General features: G+C 47.5%; 1 protein-coding gene across 1 annotated transcript in view; it reads right to left on the bottom strand.

Moving 5' to 3' along the window:
- LOC106539887 (solute carrier family 22 member 13) overlaps positions 1-13,237 on the bottom strand; it is a 33,943-nt gene extending 20,706 nt beyond the window's left edge. Inside the window, exons 1-2 of the mRNA XM_087712429.1 lie at positions 12,738-13,237; positions 306-409 (exon numbers count right to left, since the gene is read on the bottom strand). Of these exons, the coding sequence (XP_087568555.1) occupies positions 306-409; positions 12,738-13,109 (476 nt within the window). The 5' untranslated portion in view covers positions 13,110-13,237. The remainder of the gene's footprint in view (positions 1-305; positions 410-12,737) is intronic.
- Between the last annotated feature and the right edge of the window lie 2,032 nt (positions 13,238-15,269).

The raw sequence follows: 15,269 nt of genomic DNA, 5'->3' as shown, positions 1-15,269 counted from the left end.
TAAGTGAATGTAACCCGTAGGTGGACTCAAGGCCAGAATGAACCGGTTCGTTCTCAGCTGATCTTCGGAGCTACCAGTTCACTCAAACCGGGCCGAACCTGTAGAATCCCACCTCTGGCCTGGATGTGTGAAGCCTTTAGCTCTGGTCATAAAGGCGGCCTAGTTTACGGAAGACCACGTCTAGGATCTCCGGAGTTGAACGGTCGTCTTTTGAACCAGCCTTTTCTGCTCACCCCACGTTTCCCTCCACCCCCCTAAGTTGCCATCTTCCATTCTGCATGTTGGAATCCTTTTGGTTGCCTTACCAGTCACTCAACGGTCCTAACACCACGGCTCCGACGAGGAGGCCTGACATGAAGATGGACTGGGAGATGTCAATTAAATCCTCTCTATCACATACCAAGGAAAACTTAAAGGAGGGAAGGAGAAATACTTTAATGAAAAGAAACCATAACTCATCCCATGATCACGGTCAGTGGTGGGTTGCAGGCGGTACACCCCGGTACGGGTGTACCGGAGCCTACACGGAACACTGGGTACCGTTCTGGTACAGTGCTCTGGAGGGCCCACCCACCCGCCCGAGCTCCTTACCTGTCCTTTAAGCCTTTGGCACTTCTGCGCATGCACGTGGCACGTACGGTGCCTCCACAATGCTCCGCTGAGCAGCTGGAGCGCTGCAGAAGCTTGCAGAGGCATTGCAGGCAGGTACGACTCATGCGTGTGCCGTGTGCATGTGGGCCCATTCCAATCATACTGGTTGGAAGATGATCCGGAACCCACCACCGACCACGATAGATATTTTAGTGACGGCGCATCATTAGAAGGATCACCCACAGCAGGAAACAGGAGGTCCTAACCCTGCTACACAGGACTTTAGGCAGACCCTATTTGGAATATGGGTGGTCCTCGATTTATGACCATAATTGAGCCCAAAATTTAGGTTGCTAAGTGAGAAATCCGTTGAGTGGGTTTTGCCCCGTTTTATGACCTTTCATGCCACAGTTGTTAAGTGATCCACTGCAGTTACTCCATTAGTAGCATGATTGTTAAGTGAATCCAGCTTCCCTGTTGACTTTCCTTGTCAGGAGGCCGCAAAAGGGGATGACATGACCCCCGGGGGCGGGGACACTGCGGCCGTCATAAAAATGAGTCAGTTGCCAAGAGTCAGAAATTTGATCGTGTGAACATAGGGATGCTAAAAATGTGTGGGAAATGGTATAAAACCAGAGGTGGAGATTCAGGCAGTTCTTTCTGGTTCAGGCGAATCGGTAGCGGCAGCTGCAGGAGGCTCCGCCCACCCACCCTGACGTAATGCGCCAGCACATGCGCATACAGAGAAGGCCATGAACATGCGCAGATGAGGCACATACGCTCACATTTGTGAACCGGTAGGGGAGGTAAGGGAATCCCACCTCTGCACTAAACAAATTGTTGTAAATTGTGTCCAGTTCTGGAGACCCCACTTTAAAAAAGAACATTGATAGAACTCATGTCATTTATTGAATTTCTATGCCGCCAAATCCCGAAGGACTCCGGGCGACTTACAGAAATGAAAAAAAAGTTAAAAAGAATTTTTAAAAACAATGGGACACAACAAAGTTAAAAAAAGGAACACAACAAACACCCAATCAGGAGGGGGCTGGGCCTCAATCAAGGGGTCAACAGCCCCAAGCCTGCCGGAAAAGCCAGGTGTTAATGGCTTTGCGAAAGGCCATGAGAGTGGGCAGAGCCCGGACCTCTGGGGGCAGCTCATTCCACAGGGCCGGAGCGGCAACAGAGAAGTCCCTCCTCCTAGGCGCTGCCAGCCGGCATTGTCCCGCTGAGGGCACCCGGAGAAGGCCCATCCTGTGCGATCTTATTGGTCTAAGGGAGGTATGTAGCAGAAGACGGTCTCGAAGGTACCCGGGTCCTAGGCCATGTAGGGCTTTAAAGGTGATAACCAGCGCCTTGAATCGTGATCGGAGACCAATGGGCAGCCAGTGCAGCTCGCGGAGGATAGGTGTGATATGGGTGTACCTTGGCACACCCAGTATCGCTCGCGCGGCTGCATTCTGGACTAATTGCAGTCTCCGACGGAGCGAGTCCAGAGACAAGCAAGAAAAACGTTTCAAGATCAGGAGCGAATGGAGGGCTCAATAGAAAGAGGGGACACAATTAAAACCTTTAAGTACAGGTAGTCCTCGACGTACAACTGTTCATTTAATGACTGTTCAAAGTTGCAATGGCACTAAAAAGGTGAGTTTTGAGCGACTTATTGCAGCATCCGCGTGGTTATATGATCAAAATTAGATGTTTGGCAACTGACTCATATTTATAACACTTGTAGTGTGTTGGGGTCGTGATCCCCTTTTGCGACCTCCTGACAAACCAGATTCACTTAACAACCGTGTGACTAATTTAACAAATGCAATGAATTCACTTAACCATTCTGGCAAGTAAAGTTGTAAAATGGGGCAGAACTCACTTAACAAATGTTTCACTTAGCAACATAAATTTTGGGCTCAATTGTGGTCATAACTCGAGGACCACCTGGGTATTAAGGGTGTGAATAAGGTTCTAGAAGGCATTTTCAAGGTTAAGCAAAAATCCAGAACATGAGAGCATCGCCTCAAACTTCAGGACCGGAGCTCAAAAGTAACGTTAGAAAGTCTTACTTCAAAGAAATAGTGGAGGCTTGGAAACAATTTGCAGCAGTGGGTTAATCATCATTAACTGAATTTAAACATGCTTGGGATAAACACAGGTCCATTATGTGGCAAATATTTTTTTTTAAAAAAAAAAACCTCCAAAGTGAACCACTAGATCTTTTTCTGCCATCAGTCTTAACAGGATAACAGAGTTGGAAAGGACCTTGGAGGTCTTCTAGTCCAACCCCCTAATTAGACAGGAAACCTTACACCGTTCCAGACAAATGGCCAGCCAACATCTTTTTAAAAAGTTCCAGCGTTGGAGCATTCACAACTTCTGGAGACAAGTTGCTCCACTGATTAGGGGACTGGAGGCTAAAATATATGAAGAATGCAATACAATACAGTAGCAGAGTTGGAAGGGACCTTGGAGGTCTTCTAGTCCAACCCCCTGATTAGATAGGAAACCCTGCACTACTTCAGACAAAAGGTTATCCAACATCTTCTTAAAGACTTCCAGTGTTGGGGCATTCACAACTTCTGGAGGCAACTTCTGTTCCACTGATTAATTGTTCTAACTGTCAGGAAATTTCTCCTTAGCTTTAACTTGCTTCTCTTCTTGATTAGTTTCCCCCCATTGCTTCTTGTACTACCCTCAGGTGCCTTGGAGAATAGTTTGACTCCCTCTTCTTTGTGGCAATCCCTGAGATATTGGAAGACTGCTATCATGTCTCCCCTAGTCCTTCTTTTCATCAAACTAGACATACCCAATTCCAACAACTGGTTCTTCATATGTTTTAGCCTCCAGTCCCCTAATCATCTTTGTTCATCTGGTCCAACCTATCACTTGAGCAAGACACCGTATACCAGGCATGGCTAACCTTTTCCGGACCAAGTGCCCAAAGCACATGCACCCATGTGCCCGAACCTCCCAAATGCAATGCACACCCCCTGCCCCCATGCATGCCCCTCTGCACCAGTAGCGAAATTCAATTTTTTTTACCACCATTTGTGTGGGTCTGGTTTAGCGGGCGTGGTAAGGGGAGGATACTGCAAAATCCCCATTCCCTCCCCACTCTGGGGCCAGCCAGAGGTGGCATTTGCCAGTCGTCCGAACTATTCAAAATTTCCGCTACCGGTTCTCCAGAACCTGTCAGAACCTGCTGGATTTCACCCCTGCTGCACACGTGCTCCACTCTCCCGGTGCATGCATGGCAGAGACCTAGCCGGCGTGCACACATGCGCATTAGAACTGAACTGGGATGACAGCTCATGCGCCGTCAGAGCGGGCGCTGCATGACACCGCTGGCACATGTGTCACGGGTTCGCCATCACAACCATATACCATTTTGGACAAAAGGCTGTCCAGTCTCTTCTTACTTTTGATCCTTTGACTTGTATTTTTGCTGGGCCTGTAAGAGGGAGGCTCCTCTGAGATGGTAGCAAGCCGAGAAAGTGAGCAACCAAAACTTATTCTTATCCTGGTGAGCAGTTCAGGTGTAGTTCTCCCAAAACAATGGCCCTAAGGTGGGTTCCTACCAGTTTGCACCTATTCGGTAGAACCGGTTCGTCAAATCTACTGAACCGGTTAGAAGAGGTTCCACCAGTGGACCCGGAAAGCAGGCCACCCCTACAGAAGAGGTTCCAAGCTTTTTTGAAACCCACCACTGGTCCTTGGATATGATTATTCTACACTATCATGCTCAGATTTATAAAATTCAGTACCTCTGTGAAAGGTAAGGATGACTACTGCGTTTGTGGTGCAATCAGAACATTGTGTGTGTTGAAGTTGTTTTAACGCAAACCAAAGATGCCTTTAAAAAAACAAGTTTACATCATATTCTTATGCATGCCAGTGCTGTGTGTGAGGTAATTTAAGGTGGTTCTGACAAGTGTCGTCGGCATCTTCATATCCGGTCACATGGGCGGCAAGCCACTCCCATCTGGTCACATGGGTGGCAAGCCACTCCCACAAAGGAGGCCACACCCACAGAGTAGGTTTGAACAATTTTTGAAACCCACCACTGGCCCTGATGCTTAAGATGGCACAGAGTCAAGGGGGAGAAATATTGTACTGAACCAGTTCTCAAATCATCTCTCATGTGCAGGAAGAACCCTAGTTGACTCTGGGCAATTCCCCTTCTCCCTCCACATCCCTCACAGGGTTGTTGTGAGGATGCTGTTTAAGACGTAGGGAAGTTTAGGTTGGACTTTAGTCGGAACACCATGGAAGGGAGGAATGGGTAAAAAAACCCCGCATTAAATAATTAGGTTTGGGGCCATTTCAAATTGCGAAAGGATAACTGCATTTTGAATAGGCAGCTAAGTTGCAATGCCACCTACTGGTGGAAAGGGAGCAGGGCAGGAGTTATCCAACACTAACAGAGTTTAGCAGAGTTGGAAGGCACCTTGGTGGTCATCTAGTCCAATCCCCAAAGCAGGAGACCCTACACCATTTCTGACAGATAACTAAGCAGCAAGCTTGCATCTTCTTGCAGGATACAATCTGGGTCGGTTAGCGGGACCAGGCGTTTTATCTTCCGAGTTTCCGGACTCATATGCATCTGGAGCCCATTTTCAGGGGATTTCTCTCTTAGCAAGTGTGTGTGCTACTGCTCTGTTCCATCTCTGCTCTTGGTGACCAACTCAAATTGGAGTCTGCAACATTATCCCGAGAGAAACACACCCGCCTTGCATCTTCTTGTCCGCAAAAAAAAGATTCCTTTCCTTTATGCCACGTAAGCCATAGGAAGAGTTGCACTACTGGACTTGTGAGCCAACATTCAGCAGTAAGAATTTCCTTTATGTAGTTTTGGAAGAAACGCCCTTCTGGGTTCAGTTCCAAGTGGGGGAAAAGACACTGGATTCATGGAAACTGCTTGGAAAGAAGATTTATTGATGAACAGATGATCACATGCCTTGAAGGCCTTGAGCAAAAGAAAAAGGAAGGAAGGAGATGCGGAGAGTGCCTGGATTTTCTGGGCTTTTGAATTTGAGCTTGTGTTCTGATTGGTCGTCAGACTCCCAATGGGGCCATCCAGGGGCAACTCTGTAGGCTGTCCTGAGTCCCAAGCTTGGTTGAGCCTTTGCTGGGTGATGATGGAAGGAAAGGGCTTTGCTAATTCCTACTTTGGCTCTGCCTGAAGGAGGGAGATCTTTGTTATGTAGAATAGACTGGCCCTGCCTCCCTTTTAGGGTAAATATTCTGCCCTTTTAATATTTCCTAAAATACCTCATTCTATCTGAGTCAGCTTGCAGTTAAATGCTGCATTTCACGATTTTTTTCTTCACAGAAGCTACCCAATTTAGGTGGCAAAAGTTAGATCATGCCTGCAGTCTGACCTAAGGACAGTATCCAAAATGTTACAACATCTTACCCCTCAATGACTTCTTCAGTTTCAACCGCAATAATACATGGGAAAACAGACAGATACAAACTCAAGATAAACCGCTCCAAACTCGGTTGCCGAAAATATGACTTCAGCAACAGAGTGATCAACGCCTGGAATGCTCTACCCAACTTCCTTTGTTTATGTCCATGTTTATACTTATATCTGCTATCTTGTACGGGTAGCAGCAAGGGGTTAGATCAGTGTTTCTCAACCGTGGCAACTTGAAGATGTCCGGACTTCAACTCCCAGAATTCCTCAGCCAGCATTCGCTGGCTGGGGAATTCTGGGAGTTGAAGTCCGGACATCTTCAAGTTGCCAAGGTTGAGAAACACTGGGTTAGATTATTTTCTGCATCTCTTAGCTGCCATCTGCAGGTCATCTGAATTTTAGTAGCCCAGATGGAATAGTTCTAAAACCTCTTTTGTAGGCAGTTCAAACTGCATAGCGTGCCGTGCTTGTAGTGGATTATCTTAGAATGAATCTTTCCGGCCTCTCCTCTCACTTGCTATCAAGTCTCTAACTGGCAAACTTTCAAACCTCCCAACAAATAGTTTTTTTTTTTTTTTAAGTGCCTGATTAACAACTCTTGGCAGTCCAAAAGCTTTCTCATCCATTTTGTGACCTTGAGTTGCATTACACTAATTTTGAATCTTTTTCTTACAGTCTAAACTTTTTATCTGTTTAGGAAAACTGATGTATCCCCTATTATTAATTGCTCTGAAACCAAACCACTGGTTTATTTTTTATTCACACGTTTTTTTCTTGTGTTTTGTCTTGCACCCCCTTCCTATTTATTGTAAGCCGCCCTGAGTCCCCTCAGGGAAAAGGGCGGCCTATAAATGTCATTAAAATGAAATAAAATGAAAAAAAAAACCAAAATATAATGCAGCGGTTCTCAACTTTGGCCACTGTAAAATCTCTGGATGCATGCTAGTTGGGGGAATTCTAGGAGTTGAAATCAGTTCAGTTCAGTTGAGTTTATTTATAGGCCGCCCTTTTCCCTGAGGGGACTCAGGGCGGCTAACAACTTGTATGGAAGGGGAAGACATACAATAACATAAAAACACAATATATAATTAAAACCAAGCAACATTCATACAACATTCGGGTGGGGGCGGACTATGGTCTTACCCCCAGGCCTGGCGGGATAGCCAGATCTTGAGGGCTGTGTGGAAGGTCTGAAGGGTGGTGAGGGTACGAATCTCCACGGGGAGATCGTTCCAGAGGGTCGGAGCTGCTACTGAAAAGGCTCTCCTCCGCGTAGTTGCCAGCCGGCACTGGCTGGCAGATGGCACTTGGAGGAGGCCTAATCTATGCGATCTTATGGGTCGAGAGGAGGTGATTGGCAGGAGGCGGTCTCCCAAGAACGCAGATCCACTACCATGAAGGGCTTTGTAGGTAGTAAGAAGCACCTTGAAGCGCACACGGAGATCAACAGGTAGCCAGTGCAGCTCGCGGAGGATCGGTGTTATGTGGGCGAACCGAGGCGCACCCACAATCACTCGCGCGGCCGCATTCTGGACTAGCTGAAGCCGCCGGATGCTCTTCAAGGGCAGCCCCATGTAGAGCACATTGCAGTATTCCAGCCTAGAGGTCATGAGGGCGCGAGTGACTGTTGTGAGAGCCTCCCGATTCAGGTAGGGTCGCAACTGGTGCACCAGGCGAACCTGGGCAAATGCTCCCCTGGTCACAGCTGACAGGTGGTGATCAAAGGTCAGCTGTGGATCCAGGAGGACTCCCAAGTTGCGAACCCTGTCTGAGGGGCGTATAATTTGACCCCCCCAGCCTGAGTGGTGGAACACTAGCCAAATTTTTGGGAGGGAAACACAACAGCCACTCGGTCTTTTCTGGGTTGAGTACAAGCTTGTTAGCCCTCATCCAGTCCCTAACAGCTTCAAGTCCCTGGCTCATCACGTCCACCGCTTCATTGAGTTGGCACGGGGCAGACAGATACAGCTGCGTATCGTCCGCATATTGGTGGTATCTTATCCCGTGCCTCCGAATGATCTCGCCCAGCGGTTTCATGTAGATGTTAAATAGTACGGGGGACAGGACCGACCCCTGCGGCACCCCATATGTTAGGGGCCTCATGGTCGATCTCTGTCCCCCGACCAACACCGACTGCGACCTGTCCGAGAGGTAGGAGGAGAACCACTGCAAAACAGTGCCTCCCACCCCCACCTCCCGCAGTCGTCGCAGAAGGATACCATGGTCGATGGTATCGAAAGCCGCCAAGAGGTCAAGGAGAACCAAGATGGAGGGGTGGCCTCCATCCCTGGCTCTCCAGAGATCATCGGTCAATGCGACCAAAGCGGTTTCTGTGCTGTAACCAGGTCTGAAGCCGGACTGGAAGGGGTCCAGGTAGTCGGCTTCCTCCAAGGACCGCTGGAGCTGGTAGGCCACCACCTTCTCAACAACCTTCCCAATAAAGGGGAGGTTGGAGACTGGACGATAGTTGTTAAGTACAGCTGGATCCAAAGATGGTTTCTTCAGGAGGGGTCTCACCACCGCCGTTTTAAGTGCAGCGGGGAAGTGCCCCTCCCGAAGCGAGGCGGTAATAACCGCTTGGATCCAGCCCCGTGTCACCTCCCTGCTGTTAGCAACCAGCCAGGAGGGACACGGGTCCAGTACACAGGTGGAGGCACTCACAGCTCTCATGGCCTTGTCCACGTCCCCGGGGGTAACATCCTGAAACTCAACCCAGCGATGGTCTACCAAATCGTCCTCTCGTGTCTCGGCTGGCTCTGCAAAGGTGGAGTCCAAATCCGACCGAAACCGAGCAACTTTGTCCGCCAAGAACTGGGCATAGTCTTCAGCCCTACCCTGCAAGGGGTCCCCCGTATCCCTCTTATTTAAGAGGGAACGGGTTATCCTAAACAGGGCGGCTGGACGGGACTCGGCGGACGCAACCAAGGTGGCAATATAAGATCTCTTTGCTGCCCTAAGTGCCCTGATGTAATCCTTGGTGCAGGTTGTTAAGAGTGCTCGGTTCGATTCGGATTTATCGGACCTCCACTGGTGCTCTAGGCGTCTCCTCCGGCGCTTCCTCTCCTGGAGCTCCTCGGTGAACCAAGGAGGCCTCCGGGATCCGCCGCCTCGGAGGGGCCGTAGTGGCGCAATCCGGTCGAGGGTCTCCGATGCTGCCGAATGCCAGGCAGCAACCAGAGTCTCTACCGGACTGTGGGCGAGAGTATCAGGAATAACCCCAAGCTCCGTCTGGAACCTCAAAGGGTCCATAAGTTGCCTGGGGCGGAACCACTTGGTCGGTTCCTCCTCCCTACAGTGGGGGTTTGGTCTTCGGAAGTCAAGCCTCAGTAGGCAGTGGTCTGACCACGACAGGGGTATGATCTCATTACCCCTCAGACCAAGATCACAAATCCACTGCTCCGAAAGAAATACGAGGTCGAGCGTGTGACCCGCAGAGTGAGTTGGGCCCCGAATTATCTGGGTCAAGCCCATGGCTGTCATGGAGGCCATGAACTCCTGCGCCCCATCAGAGTGTTCACCGAGCGTAGGCAAATTGAAATCCCCCAGGACCATAAGCCTGGGGAACTCAATTGCCAGCTCGGCTACCGACTCGAGGAGCGAGGGGAGGGCTGCTGCAACGCTGTTGGGAGGCAGGTACGTTAGCAGCAGGCCCACTTGACCCTTGAGGTCCAGCTTCACCAGTAGGGACTCACACCCGACAAGCTCCGGAGCAGGGATCCTACGAGGTACTAAAGACTCCCGAATAACAATAGCCACACCCCCACCCCTTCTCTGAGCTCTCGGCTGATGAAGCACCTGAAATCCTTCTGGGCACATCTCTACGAGGGGGACTCCTCCCTCCGGGCCCAGCCAGGTTTCAGTAATACATGCCAGGTCTGCCCCCTCGTCTAAAATTAAGTCCCGGACGAGGGGAGCCTTGTGAACAACAGACCTGGCATTTAGCGACAACAGCCGGAGACCAGGGTCCTGACTACTCGCGCCATCTGGCCTCGGAGTGGGACTCATAGGGCCGGAAGGAGGGATCTCTGTGACGTAGCGAACCCTCCTTCCCCGGTAATGGCCAGCCCTAAAGTCCCCGCCATATCTGCCCCTCCCCGTTACGACCGTAATGCTCCGGCCCACTCCCGTGTCCGTGGTCCCCCCAACCACACCTATAGCTCCCGCATTCCCTGACAGGCCCTCCGAATCAGACACACTCATTCGTTCACTCAGACAGTCCCCACGTGATAATTAAAAACACATAAATACAACAATATAGGGTAGTAAAAAGTGGGAGCATTCACTCAATCACATGCAATCTCATACACTCATCATACCAATTAAAATTAAAAATTTAAAAATTAAAAATTGCGCAATGTGCAAAGAACGCATAAGGCTTATGTAAAGGTCTTAATAATCTTAACCTTCTCTTCTGTAAGTCTGATAAAAGTTCTAGTAAGAGTTCAATGAGTTCAATGAGGGGGTGCAGTCCAAAGAGGCCAAGAGTCCTGGTATTGTGGTTAGATAAGGGCTTGTTGTTTAAAGGTCCAGCTGGAGAAGGTAATGATGGCAACAGTTGGGGCTGGAAAAGCCAGTCCAAATGCCCCAGGCATATAGTTGAGGAGAGACAGATAGTCAGAGCCCAGAATAACAAGAGACCAATGTTGCTTGAAAAGCCCGCAGAAGATGGTATACAGGGGTTGTCTTGTATTCCCCCTCTCCTATAAGTCTGGGGGGGACCAAAAGCCCGGGGGGGCTGAGGAGTGGCAGGAGGCCCCCCTGTTCGCTGTAAATGCCCCCACTCGTCCAGCCCAGGATAACGAAAGGCCAGCGTTGATGGAAAAGGCAGCATTGGGAGAAAAGGCAGCATTAATAAAAATAGCAGTGTTAATGGCTATATTGATGGAGGAGCAGTGTTGGTAGAAGAGATAGCGTTGGTGGAAAGAGCAGCGTTGCTGGAGAAGGTAGCATTGATGGAAGAACTGAGCCAGATGCGAAAGGGGAGGGGTATCCAGAAAAGGCTACGGCCACGGTGCACCCAGCCAACCGCCCGATTCGCCCGATCTGAATAGAAGCCCTGATCGATCTCTCCCTTTCTAAAAGTGGCAATAATTGGCTAACACAGTCACTGAGGGCTCACGCAGCTGTAAGAGGAGGCTTGAAAAACCTCGCGACCCCTGAGACCACCGCAAAACGCTCTCAAACGCTCTCAAACGCCTCCGTCGCCTCCGTCGTCACTATGGAGCTGCCGTTTTCGCCGCTGAGATCGCCGAGCCGCGCTAGAGATTTTGAAGTCCTAGGCTGGTGAAAAGCAACGGTTCCCCTCGGCTTTTGGTCCGCACACGTCCCCTGAATATCAGTTATCCCGAAGGACCACAGTAAGAGCAGTAAGAAGCCGGTTCCAAAGGTTCCCAGTGCTTTTTCGCCAGATCGTACTAAGGCGAAAAAGCCTGGCCGCCATTCCGTTCCTTCGCACATGCTTCTGCTGAAATCCAGACACTTTAAAATAGCCAAGATTTAATATAATGCAATTACCATATGCATGAGGAAAATATTAAAGGACTCAGGCCAGATCATTTTTAAAGACTTCTCTACAGGTCTTTACGAAGAAAACTGGACAGAAGAAGTACAGTGTTGATGTATCTAGTGAAACCTGATGAAGTACAGCAGTGGCCAAAATTATGGAAACCTTTTGGGAACAGTGTATTTTTGAGGTTTGATGGCTAAAAACATCACTTTCTTTTGGAGTTTCAAGATAATTATATTCCATTGCTGGAATGGCCTGGGAATAGCCCAGACCCTAACCCAGTTGAAAATCTATGGAGCCGACTAAAGAAACTTATTAGTCAGAAGCGACCCAGCAATAAAACCCAGTTAATAGAAGCAATCATTCAATCTTGGTTTCACATTATAACCATTGCAGAACTAAAAGACTTGGTTCATTCAATGGGAAGACATTGTAAGGCTGCAATTCATGCTAAAGGTTACCCAACTAAGTATTAACTGTGATCATTTTTGTGTATCTCATTTTTTCTACCTGTTTTACTTTTCTTCTCTATAACCGCTATTCTAATAGAAAATCCTTCATAAAAGTTATTGCGTTACATTCTTGATTAAATTATCTTTCCATTGATATATAATATTATGGTACTAATCCCCCCAAAAAGTGTGCTTAAACCAGAATAGTGCTGTTATTAGCTAGTTTTAGAAAATACACTTTTCCCAAAAGGAAATTTTGGCCACTACTATATATGAAAGTCTTGGTTGTTTTCTTGCAGATGTTTCATTACCAAACTAGGTAACATCATCAGTGCTTTGGGTAATGAAACATCTGCAATAAAACAACCAAGTTCAGAGGGCCCTTCATTTCAACCCTTAGCTACAAATATTCTCCTTTATTGGATGGAAGCCACTCTGAGATCCAGGTTCTGTGGAACTTCACATGTTCTTAACATGAATATTGTTCATTGGACTTTCAAAATAACTAACAATTGGTGCAATTGATCAATACAACGTGATCTGCGTATCTCTTCTAACATGTCTAGTCTTTAAAGGGCTACTTGTGAGTGGGAAGAATTTTACTTTCCTTATCAATTGCAGACAGCTGCCCAGGGACAGGTTCTATTGCAAATATCATGCTTATTTTTTCCCCTCTCATTTATTCTTCGCCTTTTAACTCCCGGCACACTCTTTCCCCAGTTTTATACAAAAACCAAACATTTAATTCAGGAAGAAAATGAGATTCCCAAACCTGGGTAATCAGAGAAGGTTTTGGCTTGGAAGAATAAACCCATCCATCTTGGCACTTCTCTGTTGAGTTCAATCCAGATTGCAGGATGGTCTCTAGGTTGGTTTCCATAGGCGTATACATGAGGCATGGCTCTAAGGTCCCGTCAGGATTTCGGGGAATGGTTAAATTCAGCTTCGCCTCTTCGGTCAAGTTCAAGTGGATGGCATCCAACCAATTAGTGTTGCAGTGATGAGGCACTGGAATGACCATGAATAATTGGCTGAACATATGAAAACCACCGAAGGGTGAAACTATAGTGATCATCAGTACCAGCCAATGCTGGAATCGGCCGAAATCATTAAGAGCTTTGATAATTTCTCCAACATCAGTCATGGCTGCTTTCTCTGTTACTGCCTGTCCTTTGGCTAATCTGGCTATCCAAATAGCCCTCTGCAATCCAATCCAACAGACTCTGGAATTAATGGTTAAACTGAGAATAAACTTTGATATGGCACTCAGTGAAGTGCAGGAACGGTGTTTACTGAGCTTTGGCTAATAGTCCTAATAAAGGGCATTTTTACACTTTCACAACTGCAAGTTGTGCGGTTAATTAATTGCCAACTTTGCAGCTTGGACAGCCAAAGGGAGCAAAGCTCATAAGGACCGATTAAAAGTGGAATGAACTGGAAAAGATAGGCAGCTTCGGAGGTGTCAGTCTCACTTTCAGAAATTTTAATTAATTATTTATTTGAAGAGAGAGTTCTATTTTGAGACTGAAGAATTTGATCAAGGAAAATCAGAGGAGTGGATGATGGGATTTTTTGGGGTGTATGTGTGTAATATAATTGATGATGTGATATAATTGATGGTGTACTAACCTGGGACAACTTATATGGACACAGGATTCACACATCAATTATAAACAATGTTATAGGAATCTTAAAAGATTGTCTTAGAGGACAACCAGGATCAAGAGGATCAATTACCAAAGCAATTGGTTCACCATTGAAATACTTGAAGAATCAGGTTGGCAAACAGATCATACCGGAGAAGTTATATCTAGAATTTAAAAACAAACAAACCAGAATTGGATGGGACCTTGGAGATCTGCTAGTCCAACCTCCTGAACAAGCAGGAAACTCTATACCAGTGATGAACCTTTTAGACACCGAGACTCCAAACTGCACACATGTGCATGTCTAAACTGAAATGCAGATGCGTGCATACACAAACGTGTGTGCATGAACATGGCATGCATGGGCATGTGTGTGCACATCCATGGACACGCACGCATGCACAGCAGTGACCCGCTGGCCGGCAGGAGGCAGGGCATCCCAACACTGTCAGTGTGGCAAGAGGTAAGATCTTTTTCTTTCGTGAGCTTCTGTTTTGTCGTTTGCTGGGAAACAGAAGCTCGCGTAACAAACGCCAGAGAGATCTGACCTGGGGTGATGACATAGCAGAGGGCTTTGCGTGCCACCTCTGGCATGCATGCCATAGTTTCACCATCACGGTTCTCTACCGTTTCAGAGAAATAGTTGTCCAGTCTCTTCTTTAAAACTCCCAGTGTTGTTGCTGTATTTTTCGGAGTATAAGGCGCACCAGAGTATAAGACGCACCAAGATTTTGAAGAGGCAAATTTTTTTTAAAAAGTTTTTGCACTCTGCAGACCTCCCCAAAACAGCCTGTTTTTCGCAAATACAGGCCCAGTGTTTTCAAACAAAAAGGGCATGAATAGGCTTTAGGAGGCTTCTAGAGTGCTCTTGGGGACTGGGAGAAATGAGCAAAAATCGGCCCGTTTTTTGCTCATTTTAGCCCTCCCCAACCCCCAAGAGCACTCTAGAAGCCTCCTAAAAGCTATGCACCGCCATTTTTGCAAAGGGGGTGGGGCTTTAGGAAGCCAAAAATGCTGAATTCAGTGTATAAGACACACACAGATTTTCACCCTTTTTTGAGGGGAAAAAGGTGCGTCTTATACTCCAAAAACACGGTAATTGTTCTCACTGTCAGGAAATGTCTCCTTAGTTCTGGGTTCCTTCTCTCCTTGATTGGTTTCAATCCATTGCTGCTTCTTCTGCCTTCAGGTGCATTGGGGAATAGGTCTACCCCCTCTTCTTTCAGACAGCCTCTTAGATATTGGAACACTGCTATCATGTCTCCCCTAGTCCTTCTTTTCACTAGACATGGGTATGTCGCTAACGTGAACACCAACTTGATGGTGGTCAATCAGTCAATCTACGTGAAGATCTTCCTTTCTGGAGAAGTCTATAGTACTGGGAAAGACGAGTGTGATTTACACTGTCAATGGATGTGCCCATTGAAGAACTGAAGGGCCAGGTTGGGGAACTTCATTACGGAGAAAGTGTGACTCTTAAAAGAGTTAACACCAACTTGATGGCACGTAATCAATAAACCAACCAATCAATGGAAACACCTGGTGGAGTCTATGATACTGGGATAGGTAGAAGGAAGAACGAAAAGGGCAATCAGCAGCAAAGCGGAGGGATTCAGATATATATGTGATAGCTGCCCTGTTGGAAGACTTCAATCTTA

Source organism: Thamnophis sirtalis, unplaced genomic scaffold (genome assembly GCF_051295495.1).
Source record: "Thamnophis sirtalis isolate CommonGarterSnake01/CBP01778 unplaced genomic scaffold, rThaSir2_p1.2 scaffold_4, whole genome shotgun sequence".
NCBI lineage: Eukaryota > Metazoa > Chordata > Lepidosauria > Squamata > Natricidae > Thamnophis > Thamnophis sirtalis.
Note: the sequence above shows the minus strand (reverse complement) of the source record. Positions and strands in the feature narration are given on the sequence as shown.